General features: G+C 38.5%; 1 protein-coding gene across 1 annotated transcript in view; it reads right to left on the reverse strand.

Moving 5' to 3' along the window:
• Positions 1–335: 335 nt before the first annotated feature.
• The window catches only part of TGFBI (transforming growth factor beta induced), a 58,824-nt gene continuing 40,197 nt past the window's right edge, over positions 336–18,962 (reverse strand). Inside the window, exons 12-17 of the mRNA XM_020991242.1 lie at positions 18,028–18,158; positions 14,038–14,162; positions 12,600–12,702; positions 4,319–4,398; positions 1,939–1,963; positions 336–981 (exon numbers count right to left, since the gene is read on the reverse strand). Coding sequence (XP_020846901.1) covers positions 941–981; positions 1,939–1,963; positions 4,319–4,398; positions 12,600–12,702; positions 14,038–14,162; positions 18,028–18,158 — 505 coding nt within the window. The 3' untranslated portion in view covers positions 336–940. The remainder of the gene's footprint in view (positions 982–1,938; positions 1,964–4,318; positions 4,399–12,599; positions 12,703–14,037; positions 14,163–18,027; positions 18,159–18,962) is intronic.

Here is an 18,962-nt window from a genome sequence, read left to right on the forward strand (position 1 = left end):
ATGTCAAATGAGTTTAACTCAATGATCTTTAAGGACAGTGAGTGGCACCACCTGCAACAGAACCTAGGTTTCCTGACTCATGGGGAGTTTAGAACCCTAATGGACTTTAAAGGCAAAATTAGAGATGTTCAGGGTATAAGCCCAAACTCTGAGGGCAATATCATTGAGGTATCTCACAAACCATTCTTTTGCAGACCTGATGAATGTGGTGGGCTAATAGTCTAAGTCATCAGAATACTTCTGATGTCCCCATTGTCTTTGTCCTAGGAGCCTGAATAGGTGAAATTTCACATGATAAAAACACAAAACCAGAGCACAATGAACAGACAAACAAATTATATTTTCTTTTGTTTTATTATTACAAATTGTGTCATTGCCATTCTTCTTCCAGGGAAATTCACGTCCACATACTACACAGACCCACTCCTTCTTTACATCCTGGGGATAGTAATACAGAAATGCTCAAACCTTAGGAGACATAGAACACAAAGAACAGAACCATTCAAACTATAGCTTATATAATGCAGTTTTTTCCAATTGAAACAGGTTTCCAGAATAATGAACTCTAGATGAAGTGATGATGGAGACCAGTTCAAAAACATGGCTGCTATCAGAGATCTGGTCAGACATGGCCCACAGGATGTTGAGTAAGTTCTCCCAAATTGCTACTATGCTTCTCAGAAAGAACACCCAGGATGTGTTTTGCTTTGTTTTCTTTTTGACTGGCTATATGTTTTGGACTTGGTATGTAAGTGTTCTTGTGGCCATGAAATATATGTCCCCCCACTACCCACATCCTCCCCAGATCAGAGGTACTCTGGGGCCACCCTGTTTTAGAGGCAATCCCTGGATAATGAATTGTGAGATTGGTTTCTTCTGCAAGCCAATGTTGTTTGTGGTTGGGAGTTATCATAACACATTACTCCAAAGGTCCTTTGGCTTAATGTCTCATCCTCTCCAATAACTGCTGGTAGACTGGAGCTATAGTGGAACAGAGGGAGGGAGGACATGTGTAAGAAAAAAATAGAGCTCACTGGACAGAAAATGAAAACTCATTTTCCCACATCTATCCTCAGTATATGAACTTCCTTCCAAATGTCTTTCTTTATCTCCACTTTTACAGGTCAGATCAAGGCTCTTAGTAGGCTATAAATAGCAATCAGTAATTGACAGGTTTTTTTTTTCCTTTGCCTCAGTAAAAGATATTTAATTTCTTATCCAAAAGGCAATAATATCACCCACTGTTTCACAAATATTCTTAACCATAAACATCTCTCCTCGTAATGACTGATAATCCTCATATCCCCCCATGCCCACCTTCCCTCAAATCAAAACCATCTTTCTCTTGTCTCCCTCTTAGCCTGCCATTATAAGCACTGTTTTGCTTTGTAGCCTAAAGGTTGCATGAAGCCTCTATGGCTAAGAAACCATTCAGCTTTTGGAGCTCTGATTTCCATAGCCCTCTTCCCAGATTCCAATTTTCAGGAAGGTGGTGGCTTAAGAACTGGCAGAGAGGCCAGTATCTTTATAGTCTTACTCAAAAAATAGCAACAGAAGTAGCAAAAAAAAAAAGCTAAATATTTTAATAAATATATTACTATTCAATGAAAAGATAATTAGCAGACTGAAGAAAAAATTTGTTACAACTTCCTCTCCACGTTTCTCTGAGATTCCTAGGGACTCTGAACCTCTTTTCCAAGTTACATGCATTAATATAAGCCCATGGTTATCAATCTTTCTTTCAGAGATGACTGTTAGTCTCTATAGAGCATATTTTTTGACTTTTAGAAGTGGATCTTTCTGCATTTGCCTCAATTTAATCTGAATGCTTTGCAAATGACCTAATTGATACTCTTATGCAGAACATGCCTACTATTCCCCCTAAGAACCACACTGCTAGGTGACAGACAAAAGAGAAGACACAAATATTAGCCTTACCTAATCGTATAGATCTTTGGGAAGTCTGGGGGGAGAAGAAAAGTAATTTGTTACATTTTCTAAGAGCAATAACATTGGGATTTATTTACTTCACTGGTTTTTAGATGATCAGTGACACATTTCCTCTAATTGTACTATATTACAGATAATGCTTGATTGTTTGCACTCATGGTAGGGCAGAAGGAACATGGAAAAGAAAGTGTGGAAATAGTCTCTAGACTGTTTCAGTCTCCTGTCTGCCTTTGCCCTCCTGTGTAATGTGCCAGGAATGCACACTAGAAACAGTCAATTACTGGGAGCAATATCTCCTCAGTTATCCTTTACCTGTATTGCCTGGAGTTATGGATAAAGACAGAGACTAGACCTATGATTTCAACTGGTGTTGTCAAAGTATTTGAAGACATCCTGTTTTCCCAGAACTAAAGCTATGATCTTGGCATAGCAACAATCCTTTGTGCTCTGGATGACCTCAACCTTTATCAAAGCTTTGGCTAGCACCAGGTGTTCACTGAGGGATTTATGATTTTCATATTAATCAATAACTGTTTAGATTTGTTGGAGCTCCCCTTATTTCCCAAGGACCTGAAAGGCAATGTGCTACAGCCTAAAGCCATCCATCAAAATCTTCTGACGTGCTAACAATCTCTGAAATCTTGTGCTTGTATAACCAAACTAGATACTGCACTCTTGTTCTGGCCAGGCTAACTCTGGTTCTGTATTCCATTGAATAATCACAAGGCTCAAGGACTCTTAATATTTAAGACAATCAACTTAAGAATTGTTCCCACAGTACCCAGGAACACCTGTATTGCCCATGCATGAGCCTGCCATGGGAACTGCTAAGAATGATTGTGTCATAGTCCAGCCCATTTGTGTGTTTTTTTTTAATGTATATAAGACCTGCCTTTGTCCCAGCATGTTAAGCCCTCCTCAGTGGGGGGAAGGGGGAGGGGAGGTCCCACTTGCAAGCATTTTCCTCACTCTGAAATTAACTAAACTTCTGTTTAATCTCTGATACACCTTCCTCTGGCCTGTTCTGTTTAACTCTGGCCATTCCCAGGCTAGAGGTGGTTTCAGTCCAGTTGACAGTGTAAGCAACTCTCAGGTGAAGAAGCTCCTTTTGACAATGCTGGTTGGCACCTTCTCTATTTAAAGTCATTGAAAGTTGTGTAGAGCACTGACAGGTGAAATGATTTGCCCACAGTCACACAGCTAATATATGCCAGAGGGGGGACTGGAAAACAGATGTCTCTTGCTCTGAGACTGGCTCTCTATTCACTATACCATGCTTCCTGAGTAAGGGAAAAGTTAACGGGTCTGAAAAATTCACAAACTTGGTAAACTGGCTCTAAATGAGGGGAAATTATTTAGGCTATGAATGAGTCATTTCTAAGGGAACTCCAAAAATGGGTCTTCTCCTCAGAAAGCAAGAGCAAATGATTAGCTTGTAATAGCAGAGTATGGACAGAGTGTGATACTTAAAAGTAATATCAGGATCACCCTTGTTTAATTTAGGCCTCTCTACCAATCTAAAACCTTTTTCTTCAGGTTCATCTGTTAAGTATGTAATGAGATTTAGGAATAACATAATGGTCCAAATTAATTTGAAGTTACAGGTTTTTTTTGTACTGAATTCTGGGTCATGGCTTAAAAAATTCCTGTTTGTTTTGATGGGATTTGTTCCATTTCATATAGCACTGGCCATTGTCAATGCTGCCTGCATTTGAGACTGCAAAGGTGAAGGGTGTCCAGTGTAGAGAAAAATGTAAAGCCATACTTTTGGGTTCAAAAAGTCAACATTATCAAAATGGCAGAGTCATGAATAAGCAACAGTCCATGTATTAAAAAAAAAAAGTCCCAGAGATCTATTGGATTTAGTCATCACTGTGGGGTGGCTGAAAGACAAGTCAACAAGCATTTATCAAGTGCATATTGAAAATGTTTACTCTGGAGAAAGGAAGACTTAATGGGGTATATAATAGCTTGCTTTGGAAGAACTTTCATAATGAAACAGATTAGATTTGCTCTGCTTGGTCCTTGAGAGCAATGGTAGAAGTTTGGAGAGAGACAGATTTTGGCTTGAGGAGACCTAGGGAAAGGAGGCTTGAGGCTTAAGGAAAAACTTCCTAACAATGAGGTATCAAAAAATGGAATGGGATACCTTACTGGATGACTGCTTTTTGAGATGTAAATATCAATACCTACAATGTACTGATTGAGCTAGATAGCCACTGAAGCCCATTCTATCTCTGAGATTTTGTGAGATTAGCAGAATTGGTAAAGCATTGGGAAGTCTAGCCTTTGAGGGTGGCCAGAAATACCTGGCTGAAGGATCCGAGGTTATTTAGTCTGAAGAACAGGAGTTGAGGACTGATCTTACCTTGGAAAAAGCAGAAGCTTGTCTGAAGATTTCTAGGGCAGAGTCTGCAAGCTCATCTCCTCGGTCCTGAGGTCTATTGGCTGGAGGAGACAGGAAATAACAGTATACATGAGAGAGAAGTGTCAAACAATATCTGGCTTTTATTACCTGTACTCATTCCCCTGGTCCTCAAATAGAGAATTTCTCAAGCATATCCCTAGGGCAGAGCTTCTAATCTCCTGAGGAAGTAGCTCCATGGAAGAGGAACAAGGGCAAACTGAAATGTCCAAACTATGAGATATCTATATCTATATCTATATCTATATCTATATCTATATCTATATCTATATCTATATCTATATCTATATCTATATCTATATCTATATCTATATCTGTATCTGTATCTATCTATATCTATATCTATATCTATATCTATATCTATATCTACATCTATATCTATATCTATAATCTATCTATCTATCTATCTATCTATCTATCTATCTATATTTGTAATTTGAAAACAAACTTAACAAATCACCCATAATAACATAATAGCTGGTATGTACAGAGTGCTTTAAAGTTTGCAAAATACTTTTTATAAATAATCTTATTTGATTTTCATAATAACCCTAGGGGTAGGTGCTATTATCTCCATTTTACAAAGACTTGCCCAGAGTCACACGGCTAGCAAGCATCTCAGGAAAGATTTGAACCTAGGTCATCCTGATTCCAAATCCAGTGAGTATTCTAACCATTGTACCATCTAACTGCTTCAAAGCTGTGTTTTTCAATGGTAACTGTCATGGATAAAAAGAGCCTTCATCATGAATGTATGAATGTAATGCAACATTGTTCAATTTTTTAAAAATGATGAATTTGAGTTTAGAGGAACATAAGAAAACTCACACGAACTGATGCAGAATCAAGTAAGCATAAAAAGGATAAAAATAGACATTATAAGTAAAATAACGTAAATGAAAAGAATTCTAAAAGGAAGCTGAACTCTGATCAATTGTAATAACTAATTTTGGACTCAGAGAACAAACAATGAAACATGACTCCTTCATCGAAGCAAAGAGTGGGGTGGACTTCGGGGATAGAAAAGTATACACACTGTCATTGCATCACTTACTTTGATTTAATTGTTTTTCACTGTGACGAGGGAAGGCTATTTGGGGGAGTAATGGTGGTAGACTGCTATATCCAGAAATGATCATGATGTTAAAACAAAATACAGCAAAAAAAAAAAAGCTGCTGGGAATAAAAGACTATAAGAAATTATCTTCATTTCAGAACCCACCAATTCAGAATTCACTTACTGAAGCGAGATTTGTTTCAACTGACATTTGACTTTTGATTTTACATTCCCCATCTGTAAGTCTCTTTGCTGTAACCATAATATTCAAAGGAGTTGACTTATTTTCAACAAATTTGACATACAAAGAAAGAATAGTAAGATAACTCTTGAGGCCAATTTGTGGGTCATTCTGGCATCTTAAAATAGTGCCAAGTTTTTCAAGTGGGCCTATCTCCAGTAATTTTTTTTTTAACAAATTTCATTGAAATTTACCATTACTTAGTAACTTTCATTTTTTTGAAGTTCCATTTTTATTATCCCATCCAAAATCTTTTGAAGCTATCTGATCTTTCAGTCCACTCTCTCTTTTTTCCTTTTTTTTTTTTAAGGCAATTGGGGTTAAGTGACTTGCCTCGGGTGACACAGCTAGTAAGCATCAAGTGTTTGGTGTAAGGCCAGATTTGAACTCAGGTCCTCCTGATTTCAGGGCCGGTGCTGTATGCACTATGCCACCTAGCTGCCCCTCACACTTTCTTCTTTCTTAAGCATTCCAGTATCTACCTTGTGACTTTTCTCTCTATTTCTACCCCTACCCTCGCATCTAGGAACTTTTTAAAAAATGTTTTTCCCAATTACCAAAAATCTATTTTATTTCTCTCTCCCATTTTACCACTACTCTCCACAATGGGAAAAATTCCTTATAACAAATATGCAAAATCAAGCAAAATAAAATTTTGCACTGGCCATGTCCAAACAATGTATAGTTCATTCTGCACCTTGAATCTAACTCATCTTAGGCAGGAAGTGGGTAGAATGCTTCATCATCAATCCTCTGGAATTTTGACTGGCCATTGTGTTGATTTGAGTAAGTTGTTTGTCTTTAAAATGTTCTTATTTTATAAATTGTTCTCTTAGTTCTGCTTACTTCACTTTACGTTGGTTCATACAGGTCTTTCCTGGTTTCTCTGAAATCATCTCTTCACTTGTTGTAGCATAATTACCCATTATATTTATATACCATAATTTTTCAGCCATTCCCCACATGATGGCCACCACCTTAGTTACAAGTACTTTGCAATTAGAAAAAGAGCTGCTATCAATATTTGTGTAAGTATGGGCTCTTTTTCTCTTTCTTTGATCTATTTGGAGTGTAGACCTAGTAGTGGCAACAAAAGGTATGTAAACTTTTCGGGCATAGCTCCAAATTACTTTACAGAATGATCAGACCAATGTATAGTCCCACCAACAATGCATTAATGTATCTGTTTTCCTGCAATTTCTCCAAAATTTGTCATTTTCTTTTTTTTTTGTCAACTTTGCCACTCTGATAGGAATAAGTATTGCTTTAACTGGCATTTCTTTAATAGTAATTTGCAGCATTATTATATGGCCAGCCATTGATACCTTGGATTTCTTTCTTAGAAACACAAATAAGGTTATCCATATCGGTTGTGGAATGGATCTCATTCTTGTAAATTTGAACTGTTTCTTTATATATCTATGGAATGAAATTCCTATTGCAGAAACTTGTTCAAAGTTTTTTTCCCCCAGTTCCTTGCTTCCCTTCTAATTTTAGCTGTATTGGTTTGTTTGTTTTTGCATGTGTGTGCAAAACTTGTAAATTTTATGTGAAAATAGCCAGTTTTATCTTCTGTGATACTCTCTAGCTCATGTTTGGTTATGAATTGTTTAGCTATAGATCTTAAAGTTAATTTCTTCCTTGCTACTACAATTTTTTTTATGATTTCCCACTTACTGTGAGTTGTGTTTCTATTTGTAGATCATGTTGGTATATGATGTGATATGTTGATCTCCACCTAGTTTCTACCAGACTACTTTCCAGTTTTCCCAGCAGTTTTTGTTGAATAGTGAATTCTTACCCCAGTAATAGCTTGAGTCTTTGGATTTTTCAAACACTAGGCTATTTGCTTCTATATGTTATGTACCTAATCTATTCCTCTGGTTGAACTCTGTTTCTTAATCAGTAACAAATCATGTTTATAATTACTGTTTCATAGTATAGTTTGAGATTTGGCACTGCTAGGATCACTTTTTACATTCTCTTTCCTCTTAAACCTATTCTTTGTCCTCAACTCAATCTCTAGTTCCTTGATCCCTATCTCTTCTCCCAGTTCTTCAGCCCTATTCTGGCTGTACTTTTCTCCCTTTACAATATTGTATATTTAACTAGTTAAGCTATATATTGGCCTGCACCCTTGAATCCTTTTCTTTTTTTTTTGTCCTATCTCTACTTGTACCTACCTAAATTCCAACCTGTTTTTTATTCATCTACTTAAAGTAGCAACTTCTCATGGGATGTTGAAAGCCACTTGAGGGAGTCACACAACCATGCCATATTGGTCTACCAGAAACAATGTGTACTATCTAATTTCAGCGTCATACTTTCTCCTCTCTAGGATTTTGTGACAATGTTTTCTCCTAGCTCTCCTTCTACTTTAGGTAGGTAGGTGGCACAGTGGATAGAGCACTGGACCTGAAGTCAAGAAAGTTTTACATTGAAATCCACCCTCAGACACTTACTAGCTATGAGACCTTAGGGAAGTCACTTAAACATTATCTGCCCCAGTTTCCTAAACTGTAAAATGGGACTCCATTTTCTTTTTTCTCTCTATACTACTACAGGTTTTATCCTAGGCCCTTTTCTGTTATCTCTCCATACTATGCCATTTGGTAATCTCATTAGCTCCCATAGATTCAATTGTTAACTTTATTCAGATGATTATCACACCTCTTTCTTGACCTCCAGTCTAGTATCACAAACTGCCTATTAGATGTCTAGAATTGGATATACCATAGATATCTCAAACTCATCATGTCTAAAACATCTTATCTTTTCTTCCATCCTTCCTCTCCTCTCTATTACTGTTGAGGGTTCCACCATCTTCCTCATTACCCAAGCTCACACACTCCTTGACTCCATGCACACACTCAACCCATGTATCCAATCTGTTGCCAGGTTTTGGTTTCTATCTTCCCAATATCTCTGACAATAGCTCCTTCTCTTCACTCACACTGCCCCTACCCTGGTACATGCCCTTATCACCTCACACCTGGACTATTTCAAAAGCCTATTGGTTTGTCTCCCTGCATCAAGTCATTCCTTTCTCCAGTGCATCCTTAACTCAATTGCCAAAGTGATCTTCTTTAATCACAGGTCTCACTATATCACCCTTTTATTCAATAAATTTTGTTGGCTTCCTGGTACTTCTGGACTCATAGAAAATCTTTTGGCTTTTGAAAATTCTCACAACCCAGCCCATTTTGACATTTCTAGTCTTCTTACACTTTACCCCCTTCCACTGATTTTATGATCCCACAACTATGGCCTTCTTGATAAACCTCCCACACAACATTCTGTCTCCTAACTCAATGGCTTTTTGCTGGCTATTCCTGATTCCTGGGATGCTCTCCTTCCTCATATTCACCTCTTGGCTTCCCTGACTTGATTCAAGACTTGGCCCAAATCACATCATTTATAAAAGGACTTTCTCAGTCCCCCTCCTCCCTTTCTACTGCCTTCCCCCTGAGAGTACCTCCCTTCATACTGGACATATCTTTTATGTCCATAGTTGTTTACATGTTTTTTCCCTCATTAGAATGTGACCACCTCGAAGGTATGGATTTTGCTTTTTGCCTTCTCTGTATTCCCAATAATTAGCACTGTGCCTGGCATAGGAGTACTTAATACCTGATTATTGGTGATGATAATGAAGGGGTGACCCTCGTCTTTGTAGATTAATTCTCTCCTCCTATTCCTTAATCTTTCTCTCTCTCTTTATCACTCTGTCCCTCATTGTTAATCTCTCATTATCTACTAGCTTCCCTCCTGATATCTACAACTATGAGCAGGTATCCCCCATTCTCTAAAACTCGCCTTTTTCATCTCCACTTAAACTATCATCCTAAATCTCTCCTCTTTTTCACCAACTACTAGCAAAGGTTGTCTGTGCTTGTGGTTTCTGCCTCCTGACCTCTACTTTTTTCCAATAACTTATAACCTAAGGCTTCCAACCTCACCATCTGACTGAAACTGCTGTTTATGAGGTTACTTTATTTTATTTTATCTTTTAGGCAATTGGGGTTAACCCAGACAAGGGTCACACAGACAAGGCTACCAATGAAGTTTTAACTGCTAAATACCATGACCTTGTTTCAGAATTCAACTCTGCAGTTCTTGCCATGGTTGACCACTCCTTGTTCCTGGAAACTCTACCCTCCCTTGGCATTTGCGGCATTGCTCTTCTATGGTTCCTCTGCTGCTTATTCGACCACATCCTCAGCCTGCTTTGCTGAATCATCAACCATCTCCTATGTCCTAAACATGAGTGTCTCCCAAGACTCTATCCTGGGCTCTTTTCTCTTTTCTCCACACTTAACTCCTCACTATCTCCCATAAGCTCAATGATCGTCTTAATGAAGATGACTCTAAAATTTATTTTTCTAGCTCTAATCTCCATTTTAAATTTCAGTCATACATCAACTTCCTGCTGGACATTTCTCTTGGATATCTCATTAGCACTCTAAACTCAATGTGTTTAAAACAGAACTAATTATCTTCTTCTCTAAACACACCCATTTCCAAATTTTACCCTTTCATGAAGGGTACCACCATTCTCCTAGCTACTCAGGTTTGCAATCACAAAGTCATCTATGACTCTTCCCTCTCCATTATCTCTCCTGTCCAACCAGTCACCAAGTCTTAATAACTCACTCTTCACAAACCTAGTCCATCTTTCCTCATCTCTCCATTTATACTGCTATTACTCTAAAATGGGCCCTCATCCCCTCCTGCATGAGATATTGCGATGGCCTGTTAATTGGTTTCCCTGCTTGTTTCTTTCTTCTCTTTCACACAATTGCCAAAATTCTTAAGGCACAGGTCTGACCATATTACTCCCCTGCACAAAGACCCTCTATGTTTCCCTATTACCTCCAAGATAAGACTCACACTCCTTAAAGTCCTCCACAATCTGATTCTAATCTACCTTTGAAGACATTTCACATTACTCCTTTTTATACATTCTATATTCTAGTCAAGCTAGCCAATTAGGTATTTATTCCTCAGAAGTTGAAATTCCATTGCTTGTGTCTGTGTGGTCACACATATCCAGAATGGACTCTCTCTTTGTGGATATCTAGCCCAGGCTGTCTTCCATGCCCAGAATGGACTCTCACTTCATGTCTACCTTGTTTCCTTCATTGCTCAACTCAGGTGCTGCCTTCTTACAAAGTTTTCCCCATTTCCTCCAAGTAGTTAATGTTTCCTTCCTCCTCAAATTACTTTGATTTACATATCTATCTATACATTGCAATTGCTCGGGAGAATATAAGATCCTTGGTGATAGAGACTCTCTTTGTAATTCCAGTGTCTAGCATAGAGCTTGGTACATACTAAGTGCTTCATAAATGTTTATTGACAATGAGTCAACATTGATTGTATATAAATAATCTGTTCACTAAGAAAGAGTTAGAGAACCTATATTTGACCACACTGTATATATGCTGTCATATAAACTAATATCAAACAAAATACCACTTATCTGAATTACAGACTTAAAAATAATCTCAACTATCTGTAACATAGCTTTGATTACTAAAGTAAGTGGACAAAGGGCCTCTAAGTAGTAGAAAAGTAGTGGTAAAGTTCCAGCACTTAAGTTATGAGCCTTACCCCCAGAAGAGACCTTGACACACTCAGAGCCCATTTACTTTTATTCAGTATATCATTCTATCAAGTTTGTCCATTGGGTTTCTCTGATTTCAGAACATTAGGAGGGGAATCAGGGAAGGAGTGATATTGTTAAAGTTATACACACTGACAACAGGGGAAAAACTTGCTGCTAGTGAGGGAAGGGAAAGAACTAAAAAGCAAACCCTGACCTCTACTATGTATTATACCATAGGATGAGGACAAGTCTTTTTAATGAACCTGAATCATCAAAAAGTTACATGATATTCAGCACCCTCTCTTCTTCAGGAGAAAAGGTACTTCAAAGGCATAAAACCATGATTCTTTAACAAAAAATTATAATTCATAGTTTCTAGCAGCTCCCATTAAGCTTCCCTTGAAGTCCAAATTAAAGAGGGGTTTCTCTATACATAAAAAAAGCTATTCGCTTTGTCCTTTTGTTGCCCCTAGCCTCCATTTAAGGTGGCTGCCTGAGTTTTTACTGTAATTTCACAGGCAACGTAAAGTCTATACATTATAGTGAAGCCAGTTTAGAAATAACAAAGGAGCGAAGACCCTGCAATAGGCATCCGCAAAGTGAGACCTTTGTCTGCTGCCCTTTTATTGTGGGCACTAAGAGTGGACAAGACAGAAAGAAGGCGCTACTGGGTGTACCTGCTGGGTCCCTGTGTACAAAAAGTAACAATGTTCCCTGGAATTTACACAGGGACTCTTAACTCTTAGCTGATTGCTAAGGAAGCAATGTAATGTGAATGAAGAAGAAGCAGGAGAACAGGGTGTCCACTGTGACCATATAAGAGAAAAAAAATAATGAGAATGAATGGACCAAGAATCTTGATGGATAATTAAAAGAAGTCACTGAAAAATTATGATATTTTATGTGCTAAAATGAATTTATATGTAAATAGTTGCTAAATAAGTTTGGTTGGTTATATTGATGTTCAATATTAAGTTTTTAATAAAACATTTAATTTTTTTTTAAAGAGCACATAGTACTATCATATCTTTTGCCTCCTCAAAATTTACAAGGTGAGTTCTTGTAAATGGGGCAGTAGAAAAAATTAAGAGGTTAAGAAAAATACCCAAGAACACACAGTGAACCAACTGGATCAACATGAGGACTAGGGCTCGGCTATTCTGACTTGAAATCCAGTGTTCTTTCCTTTAGACGAATCTACCATCTCAACCTTCTGTCTGTGCTATGATCTCCCTCTCTCCCCCAGCTCAGCTCAGAATAAATCTCTGAGGAATCAGCACAAGGTATCCAGAACAGGCTTGCTACTTTTTGTTCTTACCTGGAGGCTGCAAAACACTCTTGATAGCATAGACCACCCCATTGGTGGCCATGATATCAGTTTCTGCGACAGGTTCTTTGTTGACATTTACAACAGCATTTTTCTAGGGGAAAAATATTTTTAAAAAATCATTTTGATACAGAAATTAAAGAGATTCTTCATGAACATAACCCAGATCAATAGTGAATGCAGAAGAATAAATAATTAGAATCCACAGAGAATCCAAAAATCTTTACTGCTTGTCCCTGCTTGTCCCTTGAATATCCAACAATCAACCAAAAATCATCCATTAAATGACTATTATGTGCCAGCAGTTGTGCTGGACACTGGGGATACAAATACAAATAAAAGTACGTAGAAAAAAAATATAAGGCAACATTTGTGGAGATGCTACTGACAGTTCAGGGCGCCAGAAATATGAGTTAAGTTTTGAAAGAAGGTGAGGATTCTAAGAGATAGAAGTGAAAAGGGAATGCATGGTGGATAGATGATGCAAAAACATGAAGGCAGGTGGTGGAGTGTCATATGTGAAGGACAACATGAATGTCTATCTAGCTGGATCATCAAGCATATGAAAAGGAGTAACATATAAGGCTGGAAAGGTAGGTTCCAAAGAGGTTAAGTGTAATTGTATCCCCTTGAGTTTCCCTTGCTAATACTCTGAAGGGCCCTACTGAACAAAGAAATGACCCAGACATCATGGATGTGGAGACAGATGGAGCATCTTTTTAATTTACAAGCTTTAAAACAGCCAGGAGTCAATAGACTCAGAAGTCACACAAGTCAAGTGAGACAGTGCACAGGAATCTAAAACCAGTTTTATTGTCCCTTCTTCTCTCTCCCTTCTGGAATCTGGGCATAGTTTGAGTAGACTTATCCAAGATCATGGAACTACATGTCTGGCATGCTTTTCCTCCTCACCTCTCCCACTTAGAAACCCTGGCTTCCTTTAGCATTCAGCTCCACACCACCTTCTGCTTCAGTCCTCTCCCTGCCCTGCTCCTGCCTCCCAGCTGCTAAAGATTACCTTGTGCTTGCTTTGTAGGTCTCCGAGATTGTTTTTGCTTTTCCTTTGTACTCCCAGCACTTAGAATAACGTCTGGCAATACTCAATATTAGCATTAGTCTGTAGTAACTAGCATCTATATAATGCTTTGAGGTTGCTAAAATTCCTCACACATATTGTCTTATTTGATCTGTGTACTTTGTCTCTGATCATAATGATAGGCTGTTTCTACTGAGGAAAACTATGGATCTTTATTTCAAATCCTTCCCACTCCCAGAAGGCCCAACTTTCTGCATACGTTGTTACTTTCATGAATGTGCCTTCTTGCTATCTGGGGTTCAACAGTGATGTGGTGCCCCAGTAGGGTCTAATTTAGCCAAAGTGTGCATAAAAAGCTACTCCTGGACGAAAAAACAATAAAGGAACACTTACCGAGCTGATTTCCAGTTTATCGCCTTGTAGAGACTTTAACCTCACCAGGGCCCCAATGGCTCCACTGACCAAGATCTCATCCCCAACATGGTATTTTAGAATGTTGGCAAGTTCTTTAGCATTTCCTAAGAGGAAGTCATTTGACAGGAAATTAGTTTCTGGATTTGTTAGGAGGACAAAAGACACCAATCAGAAGGATTGATGAACAGATGGACTTGCTATTGTGATAAGTGTCAAAAAGTATTTAGAAAGCTATTAACCACATACAACAATATATAGAACAAATTCAATGGTATCTATCCTTTGGGGAACTTAGAATCTATGACAAATGTCACTGAGACAGGTACTCAATAAAGGCCAAAAAATAATAACCTGCTATCTAAATGGGGATAATATTAACTATTTATTGGAACTATATGTATATATAATTTTGGCTTGAGGAGCTTCACTTTCCACATATCTGACACAGATGTAGATTGTAGCCCATCTCTAATAGATAATACTAGAAAGTTACCTGAGGTAATACCACTAGTGAGTTTCAAAGGAAATATTTTAAATCCAATTGTTTTTCCTTCCCAGATGGCTTCTGTTTTTGTTGCTCATTTATTTCAGTCATGTCCAACTATTCATAACCACATTTGGGGTTTTCTTGGCAAAGATACTCCAGCTCATTTTATAGAACAGGAAACTGAGGCAAACAGGGTCTTGTCTAGTATGACTTACCAAGAGTCACATAGCTAGTAAGTGTCTGAAGCCAGGTTTGAACTCAGGAAGATGTGTCTTTCTCACTTCAGGCCTGGTACTCTATCTACTGTGCCATCTAACTGCCCCAGATGTTCTGTACACTATTTCATACCGTCTCTCCTATTTAACTATTTTCATGTCTACAAAGTCAAGGGGGATTAATGAGCAAAGGAGGAATCAATTGATTTCCCAGATTGGACAGATTGGATGAACTTGCCTTTCTAATAATGATAGCATCAATAGGAGATAGTTGTGCTGTGCTTTATAATTACAAAGTGCTTAATTTACATTATCTTACTGATCCTAATAGCAACTCTGTGAGATAGGTAGTCAATCATTCTGCCAACAAGCCTTTATCCAGCACTACTGTTTAGTCTAGTGCTTAGTACTATGAATAAACCAAGTAATATATGGCTTAGTTCTTGATCTTAAGATTTGCCCTCTCCTAACTTTTCTAACAAAGCTACAATGCCTTGAGATGAACAATGGGATGCATTTGTATGATAGCAGGTCCGAGCAAGGGGACCAACATGTATGAAATGTTGTTTGAAATTGGACTCTAGGTTGAGTCTAAGCCTTACTCTAACATCCTCAGTCCCAAAGTTCATTGCTGTTCTAGAGCTGGAAATGAATTAAGTCACAATTATGACTCATGTTTCTGGAAACTAAATATTTGCTTCAAAAGCCGGGGACTTTTCCAACTTTCACATCTGGGATGCTTCATCAGAAGAGTGGCTACCACTAGGTATACGCAATAGTGATATATTTATACTTTCTACACTCAAATGCATTTTCTCTCCAAGATTCTGGTTTCCTGTTGGGTGAATTTAGTAGAATAAACAGCTATTATCTGGGAAAGCTATGGTAGGATTGGTGGTGAGATGTGTATTACCCCCTACAGAGCCTCTTGATCATTACAGTGCAGCATTCCTTCTGAACCACATCAGTATTTTTATGGACTAGGTAAAACATACCACTGCTTAGGCTTATATTTATAAGACTGCGCACATGCTTCCCAAATCAAGCATGGGAATCGTTTTTTTTTTTTTGAAGTCACTAGCTGCCCCCTAATCTCTATTCAGTTTGATATATTATCAGCCAAATGGTTGGATTTCTCTTACGGTCATTTATAGCTTGTTTGTACTTTTATAATACCTTTCATCTGAGGAGTTAATAGGTTTTTTTTTTTCTCAACACTTGTGTAGAGTTCACTCAGTCTCTGGAAGACCCATATTACTATTAAGCAATAGAACCTTTAAGCACAGAGGGGCAATATCTTACATAAACAAATGGATGGATCTGAGTTCCCCCACAGAAAGAACAGACTGTGGATGACCAAAGACAGAGACAAGAAGAATTAAGGAGTCTAAAGTCTTCCCAGAACTGGACAGAGCTTAATATTGAGTGTTTGTGTATGTGTCCTGACCATACACCGAAGAATGACATTGGGGGCAGTGGCAGAAAGTAACAAGCTAATTGGATTTGGAGTCATTGGATTGGGGGGGTTGGTTAAAATGTCTCAAATGTAGTTAATATTCAGAGCCAGGAAGGACCTCATTGACCCTTTAGTTCAAGCCTTTCATAGTTAAGGAAACCGAATCCCATGAAAGTTAAATGATTTCTACAAGGTTTAACAGATAGTAAGTGGGATTTTAATGTTAGTTCTCTGATATTGCTCTTTCCTTTGTACCTCTGACAGTGTTGCCTTTTGGGTTCAAATCCAAGCTCTTGTACTTACTACCTGTGTGAACTTAGGGAAGTATGATCATAGGAAGATTTAGGAAATTCTGCAGGAAGCTCTTTTATACCTTAGTTTTCTCATCTGCAGAATGAGGGGGTGGGGCTAGTTGACCTCTGAAGTCTCTTCTTCCAAATCTATGATCTGATGATCCTCTGCATAGACACTAGAATGGCATGAACCATTATAAAAATAAAATAGCTTTTTGCCTGAAGATATTGGGGCATCGTAGTTAATTTAGGTCTAGCTTTGTATGTGAGAGAATCATCTTCTTTTCCTCTTCCCTGATTATGCTATCAGCAATGGTGTTGCAACAATCCCTACCTACATTAAGAAACTTATTTCTTTTTGGAAAGACAAAATGGAAAGTTGATGTTGAGAATGAAGGTAAAGGCATCCTCTTTAGGAATATGAAATAAGGAGGCTTACTAGACAATGATTCACTGATCTATGAAGACACCCGCCTGTTGGTTTGGAGAGGGAGGAAATGAAGTTGGAGGAAGTTCAAATTTAGCCATTTAAGGGACTACAAACTAAACTTTCTGCTTTACTTTCATAAAATGGTAAAGTGAATGATAATGGAGTGTGAGTTCCAGAGTTTGGATGATGTAATTCCTAACTGTTCATGCTGTTGAAAAAAAAAAAGGAGAGAAGGACTCACTAATTGGGATGAGTTGAGGTAAGTCTGCCTGGAGGAAGGGGGTAGGTTAGAGCAGCCAGGGACTTTCCTGATAGGTCTTTGACTCTAAATTTATAAGTACTAGGTAATAACTAAGAAGTAGAACAAGGCAGCATGGTGTAGTGGATACATTAGGCCTCAAAGTCAGGTGTAGAAAAGTTTAAATCCTGCCTCTGACACCTACAGGCTGTGGAACTCTGAACAAATCACTTAGCTTCTCAGTGTTCCAGTTACAAAAAAAAGCTCCCTACCATGTATGAAGTCTCCAAACTAGACCTAACTCTAGCCCCTCTCTCCACCCACTCCCCTAAACAAAAGAAAGAGGGAGAGAGGCAACATGGTCCAGTGGATATTGGGCTGACCTTAGAGTAAGGAAGACTTGGGCTCAGGCAGCACCTTTGACACACAGTACCTTCAAGACCAAAGCTAAGCCCCTGCTCCCAGACACCTCTTTAAGATGACACTGTTACCGCTGAGGAGTTGCTGGTCTGGATCATGGAGGAAGTTTCCACATTGAGAGTTCACCATATAGATGAAATCACAAGTTCACCAGAGAAAAACCAAACCAAAACAAAACAACAAAGAAGGAACAGAATGTAAGTAAAGATCAGAGAGTAGCTTTCTATTCACCTTCTAAGCAAGACCTCACTTAACCTAACTGCTACATGAACATAATTTGATGTGACCTTATGGTTTTGGAACTCTTTCCATGTGTTTTCTCATGAGAACCACAGTTGGGGAAGGGAACAAACATTTATTAAGCAAATCCATGAGAGAAAACAGCTCCTCAGATCTCCTTCCTGGATGTGTGGCAACGTGAAGCACATACCCATGAGTTTATTCAGCTCCCCTGGTGGCAGGGCCTGGAAGGCTTCATTTGTTGGAGCAAAGATGGTGTAGGCACCTTCTCTGTTGAGGGTTTCTGTCAGACCTGCAGTTTGAATCGCAGCTACCAGCATGCTGGGGAAAGGAAGAGATGACAGCTATTGGAGAGCTTTTTTTGGGGGGGGTAGGGGGAGTTAGTTCTTAATTTTCCACAGAGAATGAGGGAGAAGAGGTAGAATGTGGATGACTAAAATTCACAATTCTCAGTTTAAGCCTGTAAGGTTAAGCTCTCCCTGCTAAGATTTTTATCAGGGCTGCTCAAAAAGAACAGCACAGTCTGGTTTGAATTTGGCCTCCTCTCTTTCCTGGCCCCTTCTCTGTCTCCTTGGCTTCTTCTCTCTCCAGTGAAGCACCCTGCTGCCAATGCCATGAGTCAGTCAAACAACTGCACCCAGAGGATGACAGTGAGGAGGTGGAAAAGGAAAAGGTGCAAATAAACCACACAATAAGGAAGCAGCTCAGGAATCAGAGCATTTAGCGTGTGCATGGTTTCTATTGTGCTCAGAATTTTATTAGGTTTGACTTAATCTTGCTGGCAGCTATGCTTAGTCACGGGGAACACAAGTGAGGGGAAATAAATGCACCGAAGGATGAAGTAACAGGCAAGGTAGAAATTTTTAAAAATGTGGAAAGAACAATTGGTTGCTAATGTTGGGGCCTTCAAAGAAGGGAATGGGAAGGAACTTTAGTTGCATTAGACCATCTAGGTAGAGATGGAGAAGAGGAGAAGGGGGGAAAGAAAGTGAGAAAAATATTGTAAAAAATAGACATCTTCACTTTACTAGATACTTAAAACAGTAGAGAGTGGAATTTTCTCTACATTTTATCATTGCAAATGAAGTTATTTTCCTAGGAATTAAGGAATCACTTTTAGAAAGA

This window comes from Phascolarctos cinereus, unplaced genomic scaffold (genome assembly GCF_003287225.1).
Source record: "Phascolarctos cinereus isolate Bilbo 61053 unplaced genomic scaffold, phaCin_HiC Scaffold_2;HRSCAF=192, whole genome shotgun sequence".
Taxonomy (NCBI): Eukaryota; Metazoa; Chordata; class Mammalia; order Diprotodontia; family Phascolarctidae; genus Phascolarctos; species Phascolarctos cinereus.